The 22,500-nt window shown below is 34.2% G+C and overlaps 2 protein-coding genes across 4 annotated transcripts; one reads left to right on the top strand and one right to left on the bottom strand.

The window, feature by feature from the left end:
• Positions 1-605: 605 nt before the first annotated feature.
• On the bottom strand, positions 606-12,383 carry LOC132629954 (plant cysteine oxidase 4). Of its 3 annotated transcripts, none has more exons than XM_060345402.1 (6): positions 12,249-12,383; positions 9,443-9,770; positions 2,740-2,885; positions 2,470-2,617; positions 1,018-1,224; positions 606-932 (listed from the first exon to the last, which is right to left on the bottom strand). In XM_060345402.1, exons 2-6 carry the CDS (start codon positions 9,540-9,542, stop codon positions 814-816), a joined length of 720 nt encoding a protein of 239 aa, XP_060201385.1. In that variant the 5' UTR covers positions 9,543-9,770; positions 12,249-12,383; the 3' UTR covers positions 606-813. The 3 variants fall into 3 exon arrangements, with proteins under 3 accessions (XP_060201385.1, XP_060201376.1, XP_060201395.1); XM_060345393.1 differs by lacking the exon at positions 12,249-12,383 and adding an exon at positions 12,102-12,218; XM_060345412.1 differs by lacking the exon at positions 12,249-12,383 and adding an exon at positions 11,946-11,966.
• Positions 12,384-20,908: 8,525 nt separating this feature from the next.
• LOC132627290 (serine/threonine-protein kinase BLUS1-like) lies at positions 20,909-22,051 on the top strand. Its single transcript, XM_060342557.1, has one exon. It carries the CDS (start codon positions 20,909-20,911, stop codon positions 22,049-22,051), a length of 1,143 nt encoding a protein of 380 aa, XP_060198540.1.
• The last annotated feature ends 449 nt before the right edge of the window (positions 22,052-22,500 follow it).

Genomic DNA, 22,500 nt, shown 5'->3' with positions numbered 1-22,500 from the left:
ATGTACTAAAATTGACACTACTGTATATGATTTAGAATGTGTACTTACGGTTTAACAAAGTAAGAGTTTGTTTACAATTAAAAAGATTAATTTGTCAATTTAGTTACTCTAATCCACATATTACTGAAACCTTATTCTTAATCCACATTTTATCGTGCCACTTTTGTAACAGGACATTGTTTTAGCTATATGCTGAAATTTGGTTTAATACCAGATGATGTCGAAGACGATATGATATGAAGCTCACTGCCCCACAGTTCCATACGCAATGCAGTGTAAGAGAATTAAAACGACTACATACTCAACATTCCTTCCATCCCAATTTATCAACATTCCTTCCATCCCAATTTATGTGGCAGTGTATGACTGGACATAGAGTTCAAAAAAGAAAAAAAGACTTCTGAAATTTATAATCTAAAATAAATAGACATTTGTATGGTTAAAAATTATCTCATTGAGGATTAAGTTTAAAGTTAAATTATCTCTAAATAAAAAAGTACATCATAAAAGTAGCGACACATAAATTGGAAAGGAGGGAGTAGCTGAATTTCAGATTCTTTGCTGGATAACATCGATACCAGCAAAGATTCGTGGGACTAAGAGTATCAGTTTAAAAGCATAAGTTAAGGTGAGATCAGTAAATTAATATATGGTATATAGATATGTACATAAGAAATGGCCTATTCTCTAGAAAACACCAGTCATTATTTCCACATTGTCTAAGACATAATACAAATTCACCTCAATAATGCCCAAATTAACTAATCAGTGCGTTCAAAAAGTTGATCGAAAGAACCGAAAATGAATCATCCTCTAAGGTTTGATGGCACGACCCTTGTATTGTCCTCGATGGATGACAAAGTCATCAGGAGGTTGAAACTCTTCCAACCAAGTCACCTTTGAGAATATCTCCCCCTCAACCTCGAGCTCACCTTAACGATGTGAAGTATTTAAAGTAAGATTTGTAATACAGTTGAATGTTCATATCCATATAAGAGTTGGCACCAGAGTAATTACCTGGTAGATCACCTCGAGGAGACCTTCGGAAATAAGTGCAATGACGTCCATCATCAGCAGAGTAAGGTGGAGAAAGGATATCAAAAATAGCACAAGGGGTTATAGCTTTGAAACAATGAATATTGCCTCCATTTGTCGGATACAGAGTAGTTGTCCCACATGGAGCTGTCATCTCACAATCTTTAAAAAGTTTGGCTGGTCTTGCACCTGAAAACATTTAACAGGTAATGAAGATAGTAAATGGTCAGTTCAACCTAAAATCAAGATTTAGAATAGAATCATTTCATGACAAGCATAGACCCCAAATCCTAAGAGCTCGCGGAAGAGCAACTCCTTCCAGCCAAATGACCCAAATTGCCAGCATCTATCTGGTAATAAATCATAATTCCGACTTCCAAGGATCTAGATTTGAGTATAATTTTTTTCTGTTCAGACGAGATATTAATTGTCCAGCTATCGATTTCTACAAGCAGCTTAGTTCCATGCAGTGCAACCACACAGTTTACAACAACAAGATACGCAGTATTTTCCCACAAGCGGGGTCTGGGGAGGGTTGGGTGTACGCAGAACTTACCCCTACCTTTGTGGGGTTAAGAGACTCTTTCCGATGGACCCTCGGGGCTCAAGAAAATTGTTTTTTCAGAAAATGATTTGAAATAAATGCAAGAGTAAACAGCTGAGATGAAAATAATGAAAGAAAGAAAAGTACTGAAAGTACAAGTATTAAGGATAGCCAAAGTAAAAGAAACAACCGTAGTAATAAAATCGAAGCATAAGATAGTGTTAGCATAATAGTAATAATACTGGTAAGGGAACAGACAGATGCTCCAGACTAGAATCCTGCTATACCACTATGAAGAGAAAACGATCTACAACCATACAGTATACCTTAGAGCAAATGTGTTGAGATACATAATTCTGCAAGAATATGTGAACTAAACTCTAGTACCTTGCTAGTCTACTGAGCTTAATAGTGATTATTTGTGAAATGGAATACAAATTCTACGTAGGATGTGAATGAAGCTCTCGAATACGACATCTACTCAACAACAAAAAAATGACTCTTACCAAAGTACCATCACAAATCCTGAAACCTAGTTTCAGTCAGCAAGAACTTTAGTTATCAAGTTCTTAATATAAAGCATCACTAGGCCAAAACAAAACCAGCAAAAAGAGAAACAAATACATGTTTTTGAGTTTATCTACACTGAAACACAATAACAGAAAGGCAAGTCAGTGAAAGGATTCCAATTCCACGAGAACTAGATAGGAAAAATGCCTTACGATTAATAAAATTCCAAAGGAAAAATCAAACACTAATGTTGACTCAAATTAATTGAACATCAAAACGTTATATGAGACAATCCATGTTCTACAATGAAATAAAATTTCAAGAGAGAGCATATTTAAATAGACATCCTGTGCAAAAAAACCACTTCAAATAGTACACACCTTCGGGTGGAAATGAAGGCCCTGGACTATCGATCCAATCATAGGCTTTCACATGTAAGGAACCATATATAAGCTTACTTAAAACGGTCATCCCAGGGTGGTTATGTAAAGGAATGATTGAAGAAGGTGGCATGCAGAATATTCCCATCTGTAAGAACATTCAACAGGCTAACGGATCTCAATTATGCAGTTTTCATACCTCTGCTTATGGAAGAACAACATTCTTCTTAATGGAAAAAATTAAAAATCTAACAGTTCCACAACACTTACAGTGAAGCTCTCACATTCATGCAAGTGTAGGTATCTGATTGGTGGGACCGACCGTACACCCCCATTACGCTCATGCATGGTACCTTTCCAATCCCTGACAAGTTGTGCCTCTGGCTCAAGACCTACATCCGAAGGCTTGATTTTCTCTGGAAAAAAAAAAAGAATAGCCGACACACCAATAATGAGAATTTCAAGAGTAGAACGCTAAAATCTGGGGTATCAGGCAAAGGATTCAACAAATAACTGAGACTTTCACTTCATGGTCCCAATACATAGTAGTTATATACATGAGAATTTAGAAACTAAGGGTCCCCGAAAAATTATTCAAATCTGTGAATTATGTGATTTTATGCACTGTCTAACAAAAGAATGAAAAACATGTATTTGTTTCAGACTTCCAGGAAGGAACAGACTCTTCATGAAAAAATTATACAAGTCAAAATCAGTCCCTATTTCAAAAATGAAATACTGAACAACTCCAAAAACTTGAATAAAACCTGCATCAAACCAAATTGACTTGGTTCAGGTTGCAGATGGGAGGAGGAGATCATTCACTTCCCAAACTTAGCACCCTTACAAAAAAGAAATGTTTTTATACAAAAGCATGGACCTTGATCCCTTCATTTCCTAACAATGCCCCCCGACTCTCCTATTTTCTCTACATATAATATATAACTAACAGTTCCAGCAAAACTCATCGTTCCTTCAATCACCCTCCAAGTAGCATAGCAGTCTCACATGGAGAACTGAGATTTTAGTTCTTTCCATAGACTCCTATTCCTCATTCAGTCCACAAAGCTGCTCCCTGCTGCTCTCCGCTTCACCCCTGTAACGAACAAGGTAGATCCTTTTTTTTTTTTTTTTTGAGAAGGTAACAGTAAGATTAACGATAGGTAAATCCTTAATACCTATCGTTAGATTAAATAGCACCAACCTCACCCTTTTCATCTCTACCTTCTTAGCACCAATCTAAACCCCTACCCACCCTGAACCACCACCACAGAAAAGAAAAAAGAAATCCAATCCGACACCCGAGAAGCTGCATGACATCAATCTCAGCTTACAAAACTAGTTACTTCTTGATAATTAAGATTTGGAATACATTTATAGACTAATTTAAGTTTTGAAATTGTTTGTTCCTTTTAACCATCTATTTCTTCAACGTAAAGAGGTTAGCTAGCTCTGGAATCTGTTTATCAGCTTCAGAGGTGTAAAATGGACTATGCCTGGAAGAACAGCAGAGGTTCTAACAAGCTGGAATACTGAGGGAAGTGGCAGCACAAACAAAGACAGATGGAGAATTGTCCCAGAAGTTATATGGTGGACTATTTGGAAGGAGAGGAATTCCAGGTATTTTGAAGGCAATAATAGCTCGTTGCAAAGGATCAAAATGAATTGCATTCTAAGTTGTTGTTATTGGTGTAGTTCTGAGTATATAGATGACCCTGTTTCTATTGGAGACATCCTAGGATCCTTATAAGATGAGATAGGATTTAGATATAGTCTTTGTTTTTACACTTTTGGATGTAGATTCAATGCTGTAAATTTTTGGATGCCAGCACTTTGTGCTGATGATTAATATACACTGTCTGTTACCTTGTCAAAAAAAAAAAATGTTTGTTCCTTTTTTCACAACCAAGAAATCTCCGAAGGTCAGTGGCGCACTGTTCGAAATTCAGTGGATCATGATCCCACCCCTCTACCCTTCTCCACTTAAATACCAGGTTTTTGTTTGTGGTAGGGCGCAAACCAGTGAAGTGTGCCTAACCACACGTCACAACTTGCTCTCGTACCACTAGACCAAAGCCCGACTGCAATTATTAGTTTTCCTTTTTTGCAAAAAGGAAAAATGAAACAGGGTATCTGGGCTCTATGAAATGAATCTTCATTTGATCTACTAGGAGTGCAAACTCTAGATACTTTGGTGTCTACCGCAAGTATTTGGTTCTTCATTTGTGCTTCAGTCGCTAAAAAATTATGTGTTTATTTTCCTATCTCATGTGTGCTATAACATCCCATTGGTTCTTTGCAGTGACTGTTGCCATCGCAGAAAACTTAAAGGGATGTTTTCACCTTTACATTGTAGCTAAGAGGGATATCTAATAAACAATCTGATAAATACTTATCAATAAAAAGAAACTATATGATTCAACTATAGGATCTGGACATTCATCTTCAGGAGTTTCTTAAGATTTAGCTTAATCATCCAGATGCTTCATTAGCCTCATTTTACTAGTGCAAAATAAGTTGGAACAGAGTTGTGAGTCTTTTGTACAGATCCTTCAATATCTACCCAAAAATTACTAAAACTTGATATCATACACATACCACAATTTATAGACATACGGGATCCCATATAAGTTTTAACCTTATTATGTACCATCTCCCCCAACTCCACCACTCTGATACGGGAACAAACCAATCCTCCTAACGACATTTTTGAGTCTGTCTAATGTTTCGATCATATTCATGATGCATCCAGCTAATTAATTTTGTTAATAATCTCGGTTCCATTTTCCCACCTTCCCAACAAACGTAACCTAATTTTGGCTTTAATGATACAGTTGTATCCAAGTTGCTTTTGCCTTTCCTCACACTAACAATAAATTAGAAGTCATTCCTGCACTCACAGATCTTATAAGTCCAACCATAGAACTATATCAAGGTTGTTTTCTAACCACTTAAGAGCCCACAAAATGTGAGGTGACTTAGAGATACACAGCAATCCATATGCCTATTGAAAAGAAAGTTCCATGTATAGATGATTGGGTGGAGTTTGTAGAGAATCATATCCTTTGGTAGATTCTTTACCTTCAGGTATACCCCTTGTATACAACCAATTTGGCCATGTTTATGGATGAAAATATATTTACTTAATCAAAAAAAAAAAAATTAGAAAGGAAAATTGTTATAAAATATTTGATGAGGTAGCTTCTCACTAGTCATACCGATAGCAAATTAGCAACTAGCTAGTAGTTTCTCAGATAAAGGATTGTGGAGCTTTCGTTTCAATGATTTTGAATATAACCATTTCAACTTTTTCCTTTTTCTTTTGATAACCTAACAATTTTCACCTAGACTAACCTCCTCTCTGCCTCTCTATAGTTCAGACCTCCTTGCCAATGCCACATAGACACTTCCACATCAAAACCCCAAACTTGACTTCTTTTCTTTTTAAATCTCAATCAGCAACACCAATATTTATTTTCTGTTTACATTTTTTTTTGATCAGGTAAAAGTATTTCATTCAAAACCAAGGCCAAAATCGGCCGTATACAAGTGGTATACCAAAAGGTAAAGCATCTACAAAATCCACCCAATCGTCTATACAAAAGGGCACCTTTTGGGTGCACCAAAAAACAATAACGGACCGAAGACTACTCAACTGGGGAAAGCTCGTCTCTACTCCTTCAAAAGCTCTCCTATTTCTCTCTTTCCATACTATCCACATTAACGCAAATGGAACAACTTTCCACGCCCTCCATCTTCTTCTCCTCCCCCTCTTCCAACTGGCCATCAACTCCTCCACATTGTTTGATATCACCCAAGGAGTACCAAACCGCCTAAACATATCCCACCATAACCTCATTGTCAATCCACAATGTAAAAGAAGATGATTCACGTCCTTGCCCGTCTCCTTGCACATGTAGCACCAACTGACGAATACAACCTTTCGCTTTCTCAGATTTTCTACTGTCAAAATCGCCTCTCTAGCGGCTAACCAGGTAAAAAAGCACACTTTTCTCGGCACTTTTGGAATCCATATTGCATTACATGGAAACAACTGCTCCTCCCTAACAAAAAGCTTATCATAGAAGGGTCTTCACAGAGAACACACCATTATTCCCAATTTCCACCACCATGCATCAGGATTAATACTCGGATTGACTTGGCTATGAAGTGAGGCTAGCAATCTTTGGAACTCAACGAGTTCCCTGTCATTAAAATCCCTTCGAATCTTAAGTCCCAAAAGCTCTCTCCATCTTGTATCCCCCTAATTTGTTATATTGTCAACTCTCTTTGGAAAGAAATTTTGTATAAACTCTGGAATTCATCTTTCAAAATCACATCCCCACATCATCTAAGTCCCGAAAAATCTATTCTCTTCCCATCTCCGACCTTGAATGAGGTGTTTCCCCAAGAATCATCTCATCCCTTCAAAATATTCCTCCATAGGCCACACCCAAAAGGCAAAGTGATATCTCTAGTTCTCCACCCTCCTTCCATAAAACACCGTGAAGGAGTTGATGGACAGTTGCAAGAGCGGGAGGAGGAGAAGACAAAGGGCGTGGAAAGTTGTTCCATTTGCGTTAATGTGGATAGTTTGGAAAGAGAGAAATAGGAGAGCTTTTGAAGGAGTAGAGACGAGTTTTCCCCGGTTGAGGAGTAGTCTTCGTTCCCTTATTGCTTTTTTGTGCACCCAGATTGCTTACATTTTCTACCTACAAAGCTGGTAAAATCGAACAATTATACTTTCCTCCTCGGGATTGTTTAGATTTTTCTCCTCAGGATTGCCTCTTACAACATTCCATATTTCAATGATATTGAGTTTCTTGCCTAAAATGCACCTGCAATCTGCAAGCTGCTACCCCTAAACCAGTTATGTTTGCTGGAAAATATCTTGACTTCAACAAAAGAAGATGTCATCTAATACTCCATCTGGAACACAGCCATGTGTGCAGTCTAGTTAGTTTAATAATTGGCTAAAATTGTAATGAATTTCCTTTTCAATGGAACCTACATCGACAGCTTGCTGTTACTCATTGTATCACAATGAACATGGAGTTATGCATTAGGTGAGAGTCACCAGTGGCTGCCTACAGTGTTGCTCTATTCAGTCATGAAGTTAAACAAAGTTACAAGAAGGGGAAAGAAAAATAATGCAAGCCTTGGAAAAACATCAAGGATACAAGTTTGCTTGATTTTGCGGTGCTCAAAATATCCTAATTTAGTGTCTTTTACATCAAATTATTTTTTATACAGATTGATATCTTTTATGGAATCTCCAGGTTTAGGGTACTACTGGATATTTTCAACATTTTCTGCAGAAAATTGTAGAGGAGATAAATTTTAGTTAATACGCAGTTGACTCAATTTTACACAATACAAGTTTACAAGTCAAGACATTTTCAGTGTTTGTCGAATTTCGTTAAAGAGGAAAGCTTGAGGTCCATTTGAATCCAACAGCTAACTGTAACAGAAGCCGTTTGCAGAAAATTTGCAACTAGTAAGCATTTGTAGAGATGCAACCTTATCCCTATATCTGATGCCAAATGAGTTCAGTGGAAGAAATGTTCACCTCTTTAATTAATTATTCTCTCTCTTTAAAACTTTTGTGACTGCGATTTTAGTGTTTAAGAGACCAACTTGGTTCTATAGTTATTTGTAAGCCCAAGCTCCATTCCGGAATAACCATAAACTTAGAAAAAAAATTAAAAGGACCTACTCAAAGTTCACCATATTTAGGCACCCAAATAGCTCTTTGTTCCTTTCTTTCTTTTCTCTAAATAATTACCCAGCTCAGTCCAAACCAAAATCCTTTTCAACCCAAGTAATTTCCCATTTTCAGAAACAAATATCCCCAAAAAAAAGCCTCAAAGATGCCTGTGCAGATTCGTAAAAGAATCAGACTTTCGTCTAATCTCAACGATTTCCTAATTAATTCATAAAAGAATCAAATTTCCATTTCAATCTCCATACTTTCCTAATCAACAATATGAAAGAGGAATGACATTGAAATATTATGAGCTAAACTAAATGTGACGCCTAAGGTTTAAAACTGAAAGGCTATAATTGACCATAAAGATATTTCCTTCACCATACTATGTGGCAGCAGCAGAGAGCTCAAGTAAAAAACTAATCTGAATACTTATCCGATTCAAAAGATAATGTTAGTAAGTTTGCTCGACAAGAAAAGAATATAGATAAGCCCATTAATAACGCAGATGATACAACATATCCCGCTCATTTGCTACATGTGCAAGGCTGCACCCATCTCCAGTTTGCATGGTACAGCCAGCATGATATTTTCATTTTTTTAGAAGAAATAATTTGATGTTCTCCAACAGATTTTGTTAGAGGGAACTAGTTTTTTATGCGTATTTATGCCCTGAGCACAATAGGATAGTGATTTGTCCTTATAGATAATGATACATTTCACCATTTACCCCAGGCTGCAGACAGTAGTTAAGACATCATACGTTTAATGTAATACTACCGACAAAGACTGCATTTATCAACTTGAGGAAGACTGACAGAAAATAAGTGTTTTGTCTCTTCTTTTTATAATCAAATTTATTGTGCTTAACCTCAAACTGGCGTAAGAAATGGTCACGTAAATAGGTTTTTAAAAAGAGACGCTGCTATGCAAAAGTAAAGATCCACTTGAATAAAAAAATGATAGGCATAATTGTACTCCAGCTCCTAAACAAAACATAAGGAACTAACAAGATCCAAGAAATGCTCAGCTTTTCTACTTTTATGCATTGTCCTGATGTCAACACCAATATATTTCCACTTTTCCATATCAAAAGTTGTCTACAAAAAACGCCAAAACAGCCTTCACCAACATGTAGAAATAAATAGAGTAAACAGAAAAGGAAAAAAAGGATCACCTAAATCACGTGGTTGATTGAAATCTATACACGTGGCCAACAATCAAGTAAACTTAGAAAAAAGATTGAAAAGTTTTTACGAAACCTACCTAAGAGGGAACGGACTTTCTCAAGAGCATCTTCTGACATGGGTCCATTAGTAGAAAGTGATGCTTTACAGGCATTATAAAGCTTTTGTACAGCTGGCATGTTTATCAAACCGACCGCCTTTACCCTGACTGCCTACGCAAACGAACTTGTCTTGTAGCTAAGAGCTCGAAGCTAACCAAGATTCCTCTCTGAAGGGTCCTCTATTTCTCAGAAGACCCTTCAAGTACAAATCAGGCACAAGCTGGACTTTTTAACACAAACAAAACCGATGATCGTATATCCACGTGGTGCTTAACGGATCCAGCTTTCTATTATCATTGCCACCTACTGAACAGACAAAAACCGACCGTTACACTCCGTGTTGCAGAAAATCACATAAATTTAGCACTGTAATTTGAATTTGACTATTCGAGGAGAAACTATTTAATACTAAATTCCCAAAATAGAGCTTCAAGCCCTATTAATAGCAAATTATTTAGTTATATGAGGTTTCTCTAAATCCAATGTTCCATTCCAAAAAACGGACACCCAAGAAAAACTGTTTTCCATCTAACAATCCATTTTTTACTACAATAACAACATACCCAGTGTAATCCCACAAGTGGGGTCTCGGGAGGGTGGTGTGTACGCAGCCTTACTCCTATTAAAATTATAAAAACTAACACTGTTAAAATTATTTACACCACTAGGTGATTTCTTTCAATCTGCATATAGCATTAGTCGGCAGAGTTAGCTGATATAACTGTGTTGGTGTGAGGTAGCAGGTATACAAAAGAATAGTCGAGGTGCGCGCGGCCAGACACCACCGTCATAAACAAAAGTTAAAAATTATTTATACTATCAATGCCGTTCATCCTTTTTTTTTTTTTTTTTTTTTTTTGAGAAGGTAACAGTTATCAATGTCATTCATCCTATAGCATGTCACTTACCTTATTTCTCAGCTTACCAATAATACTTACTAGTTACTACAGACACTTAGCACTAGTTAGCTTTAACTAACCTAATCTCTTTACGCCGCCATAATAAACCCTTAGCAAATTATCAAACAATTGAAATCTCGAAAAAGAACAAAAAGAAATTCATAAAGCTTGAAAATGAGAATTATAGGAGGAATATCCCAAGCAGATAGATGTCTCAATTGATGCAAAAAACTCAATGGAAGAAAAACAATACTGTCACTCAATGATCAACAAATCGGAAACGAAAAGAGAAAAACATTTTTTAGTTTCAAGTTCCAAAACTGCAAAAATCACGAATAAACAGGAAAAAACACATCAATCTTAACCGTACGGACAATCAACTACGCCTCATTTCAGAAAATTAACCTACCGCAACCCTGTTTATTCACCTTATACTTCAAAAAACCTATATATGCCGAGTTATAGGTTTAATGTCATTCAGTGATCAACGAATCGTAAATGAAAAAAGCATATCATTTTTGAAGTTTCAAGTTTACAACAAATCACACATAAAAAGGAAAAGCACATAACTTTAACCTAAAACACAATCAACTACACCTCATTTCAGAAAATTGATCTAAGCCAACTACAACGAAAAAGCATGTTATTATTTAGTTTCAAGTTTCAAACAAACCGCAAATAAAAAAAAACGAATAAAAAGGAAAAACACATAGCTTTAACCTAAAACACAATCAACTACGCCTCATTTCAGAAAATAGATCTAAGCCTACTACAACGAAAGAGCATGTTATTATTTAAGACGCTTAATTCCTTTTTTTTTATTAAGATTAAGACAAAAGCGATCAATATTTCTTTATGCTTGTTCCTAGTTTCAAGTTTCAAACAAACTGCAAAAAAAACACAAATAAAAAGGAAAAACACAGAACTTTAACCTAAAACACAACCAACTACGCCTCATTTCAGAAAATAGATCTAAGCCTACTACAACGAAAGAGCATGTTATTATTTAAGACGCTTAATTCCTTTTTTTTTATTAAGATTAAGACAAAAGCGATCAATATTTCTTTATGCTTGTTCCTAGTTTCAAGTTTCAAACAAACTGCAAAAAAAACACGAATAAAAAGGAAAAACACAGAACTTTAACCTAAAACACAACCAACTACGCCTCATTTCAGAAAATAGATCTAAGCCCACTACAACGAGAGAGCATGTTATTATTTAAGACGCTTAATTCCTTTTTTTTTTATTAAGATTAAGACAAAAGTGATCAATATTTCTTTATGCTTGTTCCTAGTTTCAAGTTTCAAACAAACTGCAAAAAAACACATAAATTTAACCTTACAGACAATCAACTGCACCTCATTTCAGAAAATTAACCTACCGCAACTTTCCTTTTTCACCTTACGCTTCGAAATACCGTCATTTAGTGATCAAACGAATTGGAAACCAAAAGAGCATATCAATTTCTTAGTTACAAGTTCCAAAACTGCACAAAATCACTAATAAACAGGCAAAACCCACAATTATCGCATGAAAAATCGAATAACTACACAAAAGCACTAATAAACAGATTAAATTTGACCTTATACACAATCAACTACGCCTCATTACAAAAAAATTAACCCTCCTTATTCATGTTTATCCGTGATTTGGCAGTTTTGTTTGAAAATTAACCTCGCACAATTTCATAAAATTGATCTAACATTATAATTACTGTCCATCAACCCTACTTATTTACCTTATGCTTCGAAAAAACCATATATATAGAGAGAGAGAGAGTTTATATGCACACATAAAATTGTGTATTTATATTAATCGCTAAAAATGAAGTTTCGACGAGGATTGTGAGGGTAAAAAGGGAAACAAAAAGAGGAGAAAATCGTACCTTTTTTTCGGAGAAGAAATACCGCGAGAGAGAGAGAGAGGGGTTGTTTTTATGTGCGCGTTTTGAGAGATTTGGGAATTACTTGGATTGGCCACCTGGAAATTATTGCCCTAACTTTCTGCTCTCTAATCTCTATTATGTCACATGAATGTGAATACCATATGGGAATATGTCCAATTTTGACACTCAATTATTTCAAAAATTATTGGTAGTGTCGTTACTAAAATTAGTTGTGTCAAATTATTTGTGTGTTTCAGTAATTCGAGGCATAATTTTGTTATATTTTCTCCATTTTAACTAACCTTAGGGTGTGTTTGGTATGACGAAAAATATTTTTTGAAAAATATTTTTTTATTTTCTCGTGTTTGATTGCATTTAAGATCTTGAAAAATATTTTTCTCAACATAAAACATAATGTTTTTCATAAAAAATTGAGGGACGAATTAATAAAAACATGTCGTCGCATTTCCTCAACCCAACCTCCATACGCCCCACCACCCCAAATCACACACCACCCTGCCACACCCCAAACCACCACAAACCACCCCACCGCCACACCCTCACACCCCACCCAAGTCACCCCTCCTCTTGAATTTTCTTTTTATATATATTTTATTTTATTTTTATAACAAATGGAAAGAAATTTCTTACCCCCACCCCCTACAATATTGTTTTAAAAAAAAAAAGTTTTAATTTTATTTATTTTTTTGGTTTTTTACACTACCCTGACCCCGGCAGCCTAGCCCACCTCTCCGCCCGTACTTCCCACCACCAAAAGTTGCACTCCGAATTTAAAAATTTCATCGTGGTTTTGCTTTAAATATATGCAAATACTCTTACAACGACATTTTTCAACTTGCGCACCAAAGACAAAAAAATGAGTAGAAAAATCACTTATTTCTTGGAAAACATTTTCCGTCGTACCAAACAAATAATTGAGATTTGGGAGTTATTGGAGATTTTTTGTCCACTGGCCCGAATTGACCACCTGGAATTATTGCCCCAAGTCCTGCTCAGCTCACATGAATTGGCGAATAGCTTAAGGAAAAAGATTTAAACTTGCTTTTAAACTATGCAAACTGATTTATTTGTTTGGCCCTAATTATATTTGTTTTTATTGATTAGAGGTTAATAGTCAGAGACTGATTAGCACCAGAAATAGCCACATGGCTTTAGTGTTTTAGGATTACTGATGAAGGAGAAAAAAGTTAAAGAGTTTCAAAACCCCTGAGTTCATTTATATATCACTAGTGCATATGTCCGCTCTTCGCGCGGTAATATTAGCAACATAATCTTTGATTTTTTTCCCAAAGATTGAAAATAATACTTAACATTTAATCATGTCTGTTTCATATTTAATTTTATCTAAATGGTTAGGTCAAAAATTGTTTTTAGTTACTTCTTTCCTCAGAATTTTACACATTTTGAGCTAAATCAAGCAAATTTTCCCTTTTCCTTTTACTAATCTTATGTAAAATTTCAAGATTTATCTAACTCTTGATTAAGTTTTTATTTTTACTTTCATGGTTTATGCTTGATTTAAAAAAAAACTACTTTTTGAAAAATCTTAGACTCACTCTCGCACACATTTACTTGTCATTCAGCCAATAACAATTACGTGCTTGTAAATTGCATTGATTCAATGTTTCTCAATAGTTACTATTGATGAGAACCTTTCTCAAGTGACCTTGCTCTTATAATTTCATACGCGATTCTAGATTTGTTTTGTTTTTTTATACTTCATTTTCTTATATTCTCCCACAAAATAGCCTTATAATTTTGGAATCTCAAAGATAATAATTTTATCATCTTACGTGTCCAATAAAATAATTCTACAACATTTGTTATGGTCAAGTGGCATCAGTCACTATTTTAGATTAGATTACACTTTTCATCCAGATATAATATTGTTTCTATAAAGGATTTATAATCTAAGCAATTGTATGTTCGCATACACAAATTTTAATCTTAAAAATAAATTTAGATATTTAAATATTTAACAAAACATATTACATGTTGTAAATCACAATATACATTGTAAAATTTTATTTTCCTTTTTTTTTCTTCTTATATTCTTACACTTAAATCCCTCTGGAAATTTGAAAATTGATACGCTTCATTGATTAACCAAATCAATTCCTTATTCTACTTTTACTAATTAATTCGAAAATCCCAAAACTCACCATCTTGGTTAGTTCCTCCAATCATTACAATACATTTTCTCTATAAATTCAATAGAATGAAATCAAGAGAAAACACAACTTGATAAATACATAGCCCCTACCACATGGCGAAGTATAGCAGATGTAAAGCAAAATTGTTGAGACAACCTATCCAAAAGTTAAAACCCGTCAAAAGCCCTTTAGCAGATTCGAGGAAGTTGGATCTCATTTTCGTTCTTTATTTTTTTTTTCTTTATTGTTTATATATGGATATAAAAAATATCCTTTTTTTGCATCAAGAAAACTAATTACATTTTCTAATATGTCATTTATTTTGGGAGCATGTAGAGATAATAATACTTCTATAATGTATTTCTCTCTTCTTTTTTAATTTAATTTTAAACAATGTAAAAATCCCTCAAATCAACTTGTACTTTTTTGGCTTGAAAGATGATTAAAATGTAGGTTTACGTTTAAAAAGAAACAACGTAAAAATAATCAAATCCAACAGAACTTAGTACAATCATTCATAAATTCAAAATAAGCATTTTAAACCTAGCAAAAGACAGAGTTATATTAAAAATCAATTAGAACTATAACTACAAGCTTGCAACATATTAAAAGAGTAACAATATATACGTATATTATTTTTTTATTTTTCTTGTCGAGATCTTGTGGAGTTATTTCCTTTCCGTCTGCTAATTGCACTACCTAACAAAAATTCAAAGTCATTTAAAAATGAACGCAATAAAAGAGATTAAGGAAAAAAACAATATGCATCACAAAAAACTATCTCGAACGATTTTCACTGTCTCGTGTGATTTACCTTCCGACTCAACTTACAATTGGAAGAGATTCTACCACAAGGTGCATCACCAAAAAAAACACCTCAAAACACTCTTATCTCCGTTTTGCAAATTGTTACTATCTCGTGTGATTTATCCTTCAACCAACCTACAATCATTTCCGTTCACATAAAAAGGTCCAAAAAAAATTATATTTACAAAAACGAAACCTATCAGGATATGAAAAGGCTCACATAGTATGGGTTGTAGATCAGTCGAATATAGGAATACCAAGAAGAAAATGGAGGACAAAAACATTAACAATGAAAAAATAAAGGCAGAAAAAAGGGAGAAAACTTTCTGTGCACAAATTATGAAATGAGGATAGGAATGATATATGCTACCTAGATGCCTTTTCAGTTCTTCATTAACATGCGCAATAACTTTGTTGGTAATTATGATAAATTAAACTGTGAAAGAAGTGATCAAAAACGTTACAAATCGCAAAATGCTCTTCATTCTTGATATTTTATGATAGAATTGAATAGGGAATTAAAACATTATAACCGAGTGGTATAGAGAGAGCTAAATGTAGCACATTTAACATAATTATGAGATACTTAAGAGAGTTAAAGGAGCAACTCTTTAGCTTTTTTAAAAATAGCAAATAAATGGGGAAAAAAAGGCAAAAAAAGGAGAAAAAAGATAAATATGAATGGTGGTCATAGAGAGGTGCCACATCACCTTGTCTATGCCTAGCTTTATATTATATATAGATTTCAAAAACAAAAACAAACAAAAAAAGAGAGAAAAAAGAAGTGTTTTTTTTTTTTTTTTTTTGTGGGAGGTTGCTATCCGTAAGACCCTCTAACGCATGGGAAAAAAGGCGATGTCAACCAAGTCGGCAATAGTGATGAGTCGATCGGTTGGCAATTGAATTTTATCAACATATTCTTAAAGCGGAAAAGGGCCTAAAATGCTCCTGAACTATCATTTTTGCCTTTTTAGTACAATAATACAAATCCATCCATCTTTAGGGCCAAAAATGCCCTCGCCGTCAACCATTGGGTTCTAAAATACCCTTATTTTAACGGCCCCCACTGAAATCAAAATTAATGAATTTATTTATTACATGGCGCGATTCTATTGGCTAATTTTGAAATGATTCAAATTAATTAAAATTTCAACCCAAACCCGAATCCATCTAATAGTCATGCCCGCCCCGCCGAAAAGCCCCATTTAACTAAGAAAAACATCCCTAATTCTCATTCTGTTAATTATCTTAAATGTGATTTGGTCTTCAAAATGTTTATCATCTTTTTTCGTTGAACTCAACTTCAAAATCGATCCAAGCCACCTTAATCCAGCTTCAAAGCACTCCAAAATTAAAATACAGCTTCATAATGATGTTAAGAACAATAACCTGAATCACCCACTTCAAAATGAGCTGTAAGTTATAGATCGAAATTCGAAATCTTCGTTAGAGGTTCATCCAAGCTTCAATAGTGTTCAACAAATTTTAAACCCAGATTTTTTTTTCTTATAAATATTCAGCTCTTTTACAATGAATTCTAAGTTTAAAGTACAACACCAATCAGATTTAAGCTCAAAATCGCACGTTTTCTAAAATCAAATTTATCTACTGATTTGGGGGTTCAAGTATTTGGGGTTCTATTTAAAGTTGTAACTTGTAAGTTGTTGAATCTTTGAGTATAACCATCTTTGAGGTCATTTTGGTTTGACCTAATTTGATTTAGTTGTTGTTTTGGTGAATAAGATGGAAGAAAAAGTTGAAGAAAACCATTAAAACTCCATTTTTGAAGCTGAAGGATTTCAGATCTCAATTTGAAATCTGAGAACTAAAGTTTGTAGGTTACCCGTTGTTAAAATCATTTGGAAAATCATTTGTTTTACTTAGGTTTAGATTTACTTACTAATTTGGGGATGTATTAAAGAAAAATTATAATAACCATTTGAGGGTTTGAACAAGCTTGAAGAATACCCAAATGGGTCTGTTGTGTGAATCCATAAGAATTGAGGGTGTTTTTCTTAGTTAAATGGAGCTTTTAGGCAGGGCAGGTATGGCTCTTAGATGAATTCGGTTTTGGGTTGGAATTTTAATTAATTAGGATCATTATAAATTAGCAAATATAATCGCACCACGTAATAAATAAATTCATTAATATTAATTTCAGAGGGCGCCGTTAAAAATAAGGGTATTTTAGAGCCAAAAGGTCGACGGCGGGGGCATTTTTGGGCCGAAAGGTGGATGAAGGGTATTATTGTACCAAAAACGATAGTTCAGGGGCATTTTAGGCCCTTTTTTCGTTCTTAAAATTTAGCCAATCTCGCCACCTCTTTAGTTGTTACCCCCTACTTGATCCAAATATACTCTTGAACTGTGCGGAATCGTTCATTCAAGCCTCAATTTGCTTGAATATGAATAACTCCCTTCGACATTTTAAGTCACGTGTCGAAGCCATCGAGTTAAAAGCTAATTAATCTCTAATTATTTCTCGTTAGTCAATAAAAGCAAATATAAGCCAGAAAAGCAATATATATATATATGTGTGTGTATATATATATATATATATTTCTGCTCTCTATTATGTCACATGAATGAATACCACATGGGAATATGTCCAATTTTGCGACTCAATTATGCAAAAATGATTCATCCATGTACTCCGTTAACACTCACTCCGGTCTCAAATTATTTGTCGTGGTTACTAAAATTAATTGTATCAAATTATTTGTCTGTTTCTGAAGTTCAAGCCATAATTTATTTAAATTTTCTCCATTTTAACCTTAGGGTGTGTTTGGTATTACGAAAAATATTTTCCTATTTTCTCTTGCTTAGTTGCATTTAAAGATATTGGAAAATGTTTTCCTCGAAATAGAATAAAATATTTTCCATAAAAATTTGAAAAATTCCGAATTATTAAAACACGCCGTCTCATTTTTTCAACCCACCCTCCGTACGCCCCACGACCCACCACCCCGCCACACCCCATAGTGAATTTGCTTTGTGTATATGCAAATGCTCTTAAAAGGACATTTTTCCAACTAGTACACCAAACAAAAGAAAATGAGTAGGAAAATCACTTCTTTTCTGAAAAAATATTTTTAAAAAAAACATTTTACGTAGAGAACATTTTCCGTCGTACCAAACAAATAATTGAGATTTGGGAGTTGTTGGAGATTTGGGTTTTGTCCGCTGGCCTGAATTGACCGCCTAGAATTATTGCCCTGGGTCCTGCTCAACTCACATGAATAGCTTTAGGAAAACATTTAAATTTGCTTTTAACTATGCAAATTGATTTATTTGTTTGGCCCTTTTATATATTTGTTTTTATTGATTAGAGGTTAATCAGTCAAGGGACTGATTAGCACCAGAAATACCCACATGGCTTAGGGGTCGTTTGGTAGGGTGTATAAGAATAATACTGAATAAGGTGTATTATTAATGTAGAGATTAGTTATGATGAGATTAGTTATGCCGGCATTATTTCTTATCGACTATTTGGTGTAGTATATTAAAAATAACATGCGTTGCATAATTTCTAAAAAAATTATCTTTTCAAAAGTACCCTCCACATTCTTTAACTTTGAGGGACTTCAAGGGCAATTTTGTCTTTAATCATGCTTATGCATGTATTAATAGTTTCGGTATTGCTAATACCGTGGTTTGCTATGTGTTAGTTATACATAAGATAATACCAAATAGGGTGTATAACATTACTCGTATTAGTTATACATATGTTGAAAAAGTGTACCGAACAAGAGATTAGTAATACCAAAGCTAATATATGCATTATTTTTTCTAATACAACCTACCAAATAACCCCTTATAGTTAGTGTGTTAGGATTACCGATGATGGAGGGAAAAAAAGTACTTTCTCTTTTTATTTTTTTATTTTTTTTATTTTTTAGGGAGGTTGTTACCTGTAAGACCATCTTATACTTAACATGGGAAAAAAGGCAATGACAACCAACTTATACTTAACATGCAAAGCCTAAACGGCAATGATGATGAGTCCATCAGCTGACAACCGACTTTTATCTACAAATACTTTCGATGAGATAATATCTAAGTGTGAAGTGATCTCGTACTAAATGAATTATTCACTTTTCATAACAAAAATAAAAAAAAAATCAACATATTCTTAAAATTAAGCCAATCTCGATCGCTACCTTTTTAGTTTTCGCCCCCTAATTGATCTAAATATACCCCTGAACTGTGCAGAATCATTCATTCATGTCTCCATTTGCTTGAACATGAATAACTTCCTTCGGCATTTTAAGTCACGTGTCCAAGCCATTGAGTTAAAAGCTAATTAATCTCTAATTATTTCTCATTAGTCAATAAAAGCAATTATAAGCCAGAAAAGTATACATATGTGTATATATATATATATATATATATATATAGAGAGAGAGAGAGAGAGAGAGAGAGAGAGAGAGAGAGAGAGAGAGAGAGAGAGATTGGTAAGAGCAAAGATTGATTTGGATTGAACCATTAATGGAGGGCATGGATGAACCTATTTCGCATAATTGAGAGATACATTTGGATCCTTTCATTTTTCTTTTGATTTTCTCATTTTCTCTTTATAAAATCGTAAGAAAACTTGAACGGATTAGCATATGCTACTACTGTATTTCTATAGAATGGCTATGAATCAATAATATTTTGCACACAATCTAATTTGCATAGGTTATTATAGATGATCTTTTATAGTCTTTAAATATTTAAAAGCATCAAATAATTCTCAATATATGATTATAAATCTCTTATGATTTTATGTTTATAAATATGTTTAATTAGATTTATAAACATCTTTCTCAAAGAATTTCTTTAAAATAGAAGACCTAAGGGTGTGTTCGGTATGAAGGAAAACATTTTCCAATTTTATCATGTTCGATTGGTCAAAATTTTTGAAAAATATTTTCTTTAGGAAAATAATTTCTTTAAAAATAAGAAAAATGACTTCCCTAATGGAAGTAGGAAAACAAATCTATGTTTCCTCCCCATGGTTGAACTCACCCCCCACCAACCACCCCCACTGTTTAAACCCACCCCAACCAAACCCCCACACCACCCCGCCACCCAAATTTTATATTTCAGATTTCTTACTTTAATTTTATAAAGTTATAAGAAATGAATTTTTTTTTCTTACTCTCCACCCCCACCCTCATCCCACTGCCCCGCCCCCTTCAACCCCCCCCCCCCCCCCCCCCGCACCCCCACCCCAACTTTTTGTTTATATATTTTATTTTAATTTTATAAAAAAAGAGGAATTTTTTCTTACCTCATCCCTTGGGTTGGGGGGGAGGGTGATAGTGGTAGTGCGGTGGGGTGGGTGGATATTTTCAATTAACCAATCGAACATGAAAAAATAAATAAGAAATTCGCTTATTTTCAAGAACACATTTTCCTGCCAAACAAACTCACCACTAATCTCTTGCTCGAAAGTAATTTCCCCATTTAAGAAAATGAAAAGTGGAAAATTAAAGAAAACAATGAAAATAAAAGAGGGAATGAATAATAACAACTGCTTGTTGAACCAATTAGGCGCGGGGAAATAAATAACTACCCATAACGGCCAAAGCCTTTTACGTACCATATAAATACATGTAATTCTCATCTTCATCTTCTTCTTCTTCTAAACCAATCCAAATTCTCTGAAACACTAATTCTTTGGTCCAAGAAAAGATGCAGAATCACAGAAATAAAATTGGTTCTTCTTCAACTCTACCAAAAGATTTTTTTGGTTCTTCTAAAATTAGTCTACCATTGGGAATTTCATTTAGTCTACCATCGACATTGAAATTCGTTTCACCTATTGATTCTTATCCAAAAGTTGGCCAAACCATCATTGATCCAAACACTTATGATACTTATCTTCTCAAAATGGAAATTGGTTCTTCTTGTCGTAATGGACTATGTCGTGTTTACAAAGCTCTTTATACTAAACGTATGGAGAAGACTAGCATATTTGTCACTTTGAAGATACTCAACAAGAACCTACGTGAATTTTTCGAGCTACAACTTGAAGTTAATGCAAGTATTAGGTTTACTCCTTATAGCAAGTTAATTGGACTCATGAGAACTTTTACAACTAAGGAATATTTATGTGTTTCATTTCCTTATATGTCACTAGGACCCCTACGTAACATTCTCTCTACACGTCCAGAAAAAAAATTGCCAGTGGACTTCATTGCTATTGTACTTAAAGAAGTACTTGTTGGTCTACGTGACGAACTTCATGTTGATTCTAATAATCCAAAGGTTCATAAGACTTTAAATGCTGGAGATATCTTTATTCACATTGATCATGCTACTAAGGAAAGGTTGATTAAATTAGCATTTGAAGCATCAGTTTATGATCCATTTTATAATGTTGGAGAAACTAGTAGTTCGTCGTCTACGTTTTTGGATGTGAAGAGTATTTCTAAATGGGGTGCTGCACCTGAGGTATATGTGGGAGAAAATGCAACACCAAAATCTGATATTTGGTTATTGGGAATAACAGCATTGGAATTAGCCTATGGAGATGATTTACGTGTGAGAAGTCGTGAGGAGTTGGAATATATAATCGAAAAGATAAGGTTTAAAAAAAGATTGCCAAGATCACTCGAAAAGTTGCTGATCATCAAGAAGAAAGGGAAAATCAAGAAAGTAGTGTTGAATTCGTTTAAACGAAATAAAAGGGTGTTTTCAAAGGATTTTGAGAAGATGGTTCTTGCTTGTCTTTGTGAGAATCCAGAAGAGAGACCAACTGCACATCAGCTTTCAAATACTCCATTTTTCACTACTGATTTTGATAGGTTTGAGCAATTTCTGTTGAATGGTTAGGAATAATTGAAGAATATCTTGAGCAGTGGAAGAACAAAAAAAGAATTAGACATTTACATTCATAAGTTGGTATTAGTAAGAGCAAAAAATTTAGGTAAATTCAGTAGATTTTGGGATTAAACATTGATGTATAGTACTACTACTTCGTTTAGGCAGAAAATGTTCTGTTTTTTGAGTTTGGGATGATATGGTTTAGTATATGCTACATGAAATTGAATTTGTCATCTGTTCAGTTTTTCTTTTGCTAGTGGTTTTATTTGGATTATACGTTTGGATGAAGAATTTCTTGAGCAGTGGAAGATTAAAAAAAGAATTATTGATGTAGAATTAGACATTTACTTTCATGAGTTAGATTTTAGAACTGAAATTGAGGTAGATAGTATATTCAGCAGATTTGTGGGATCAACATATGATATAGTAGTACTGTTTTGTTTAGGCATGAAATGCTC

The sequence above is a fragment of the Lycium barbarum genome, chromosome 1 (genome assembly GCF_019175385.1).
Source record: "Lycium barbarum isolate Lr01 chromosome 1, ASM1917538v2, whole genome shotgun sequence".
NCBI classification, from domain to species: Eukaryota; Viridiplantae; Streptophyta; class Magnoliopsida; order Solanales; family Solanaceae; genus Lycium; species Lycium barbarum.
The sequence above is the reverse complement of the archived record's forward strand: the minus strand, read 5'-3'. Positions and strand labels throughout refer to the sequence as shown.

Coding starts and splice junctions, on each gene's coding strand:
- LOC132629954 (XM_060345402.1), bottom strand. CDS start 9,542: ATGCCAGCTGTACAAAAGCTTTATAATGCCTGTAAAGCATCACTTTCT. Junction 2,886..9,442: donor GAAAGTCCGTTCCCTCTTAG/GTAGGTTTCGTA, acceptor TTTTTTTTCCAG/AGAAAATCAAGCCTTCGGAT. Junction 933..1,017: donor TCCTCGAGGTGATCTACCAG/GTAATTACTCTG, acceptor CACATCGTTAAG/GTGAGCTCGAGGTTGAGGGG.
- LOC132627290 (XM_060342557.1), top strand. CDS start 20,909: ATGCAGAATCACAGAAATAAAATTGGTTCTTCTTCAACTCTACCAAAA.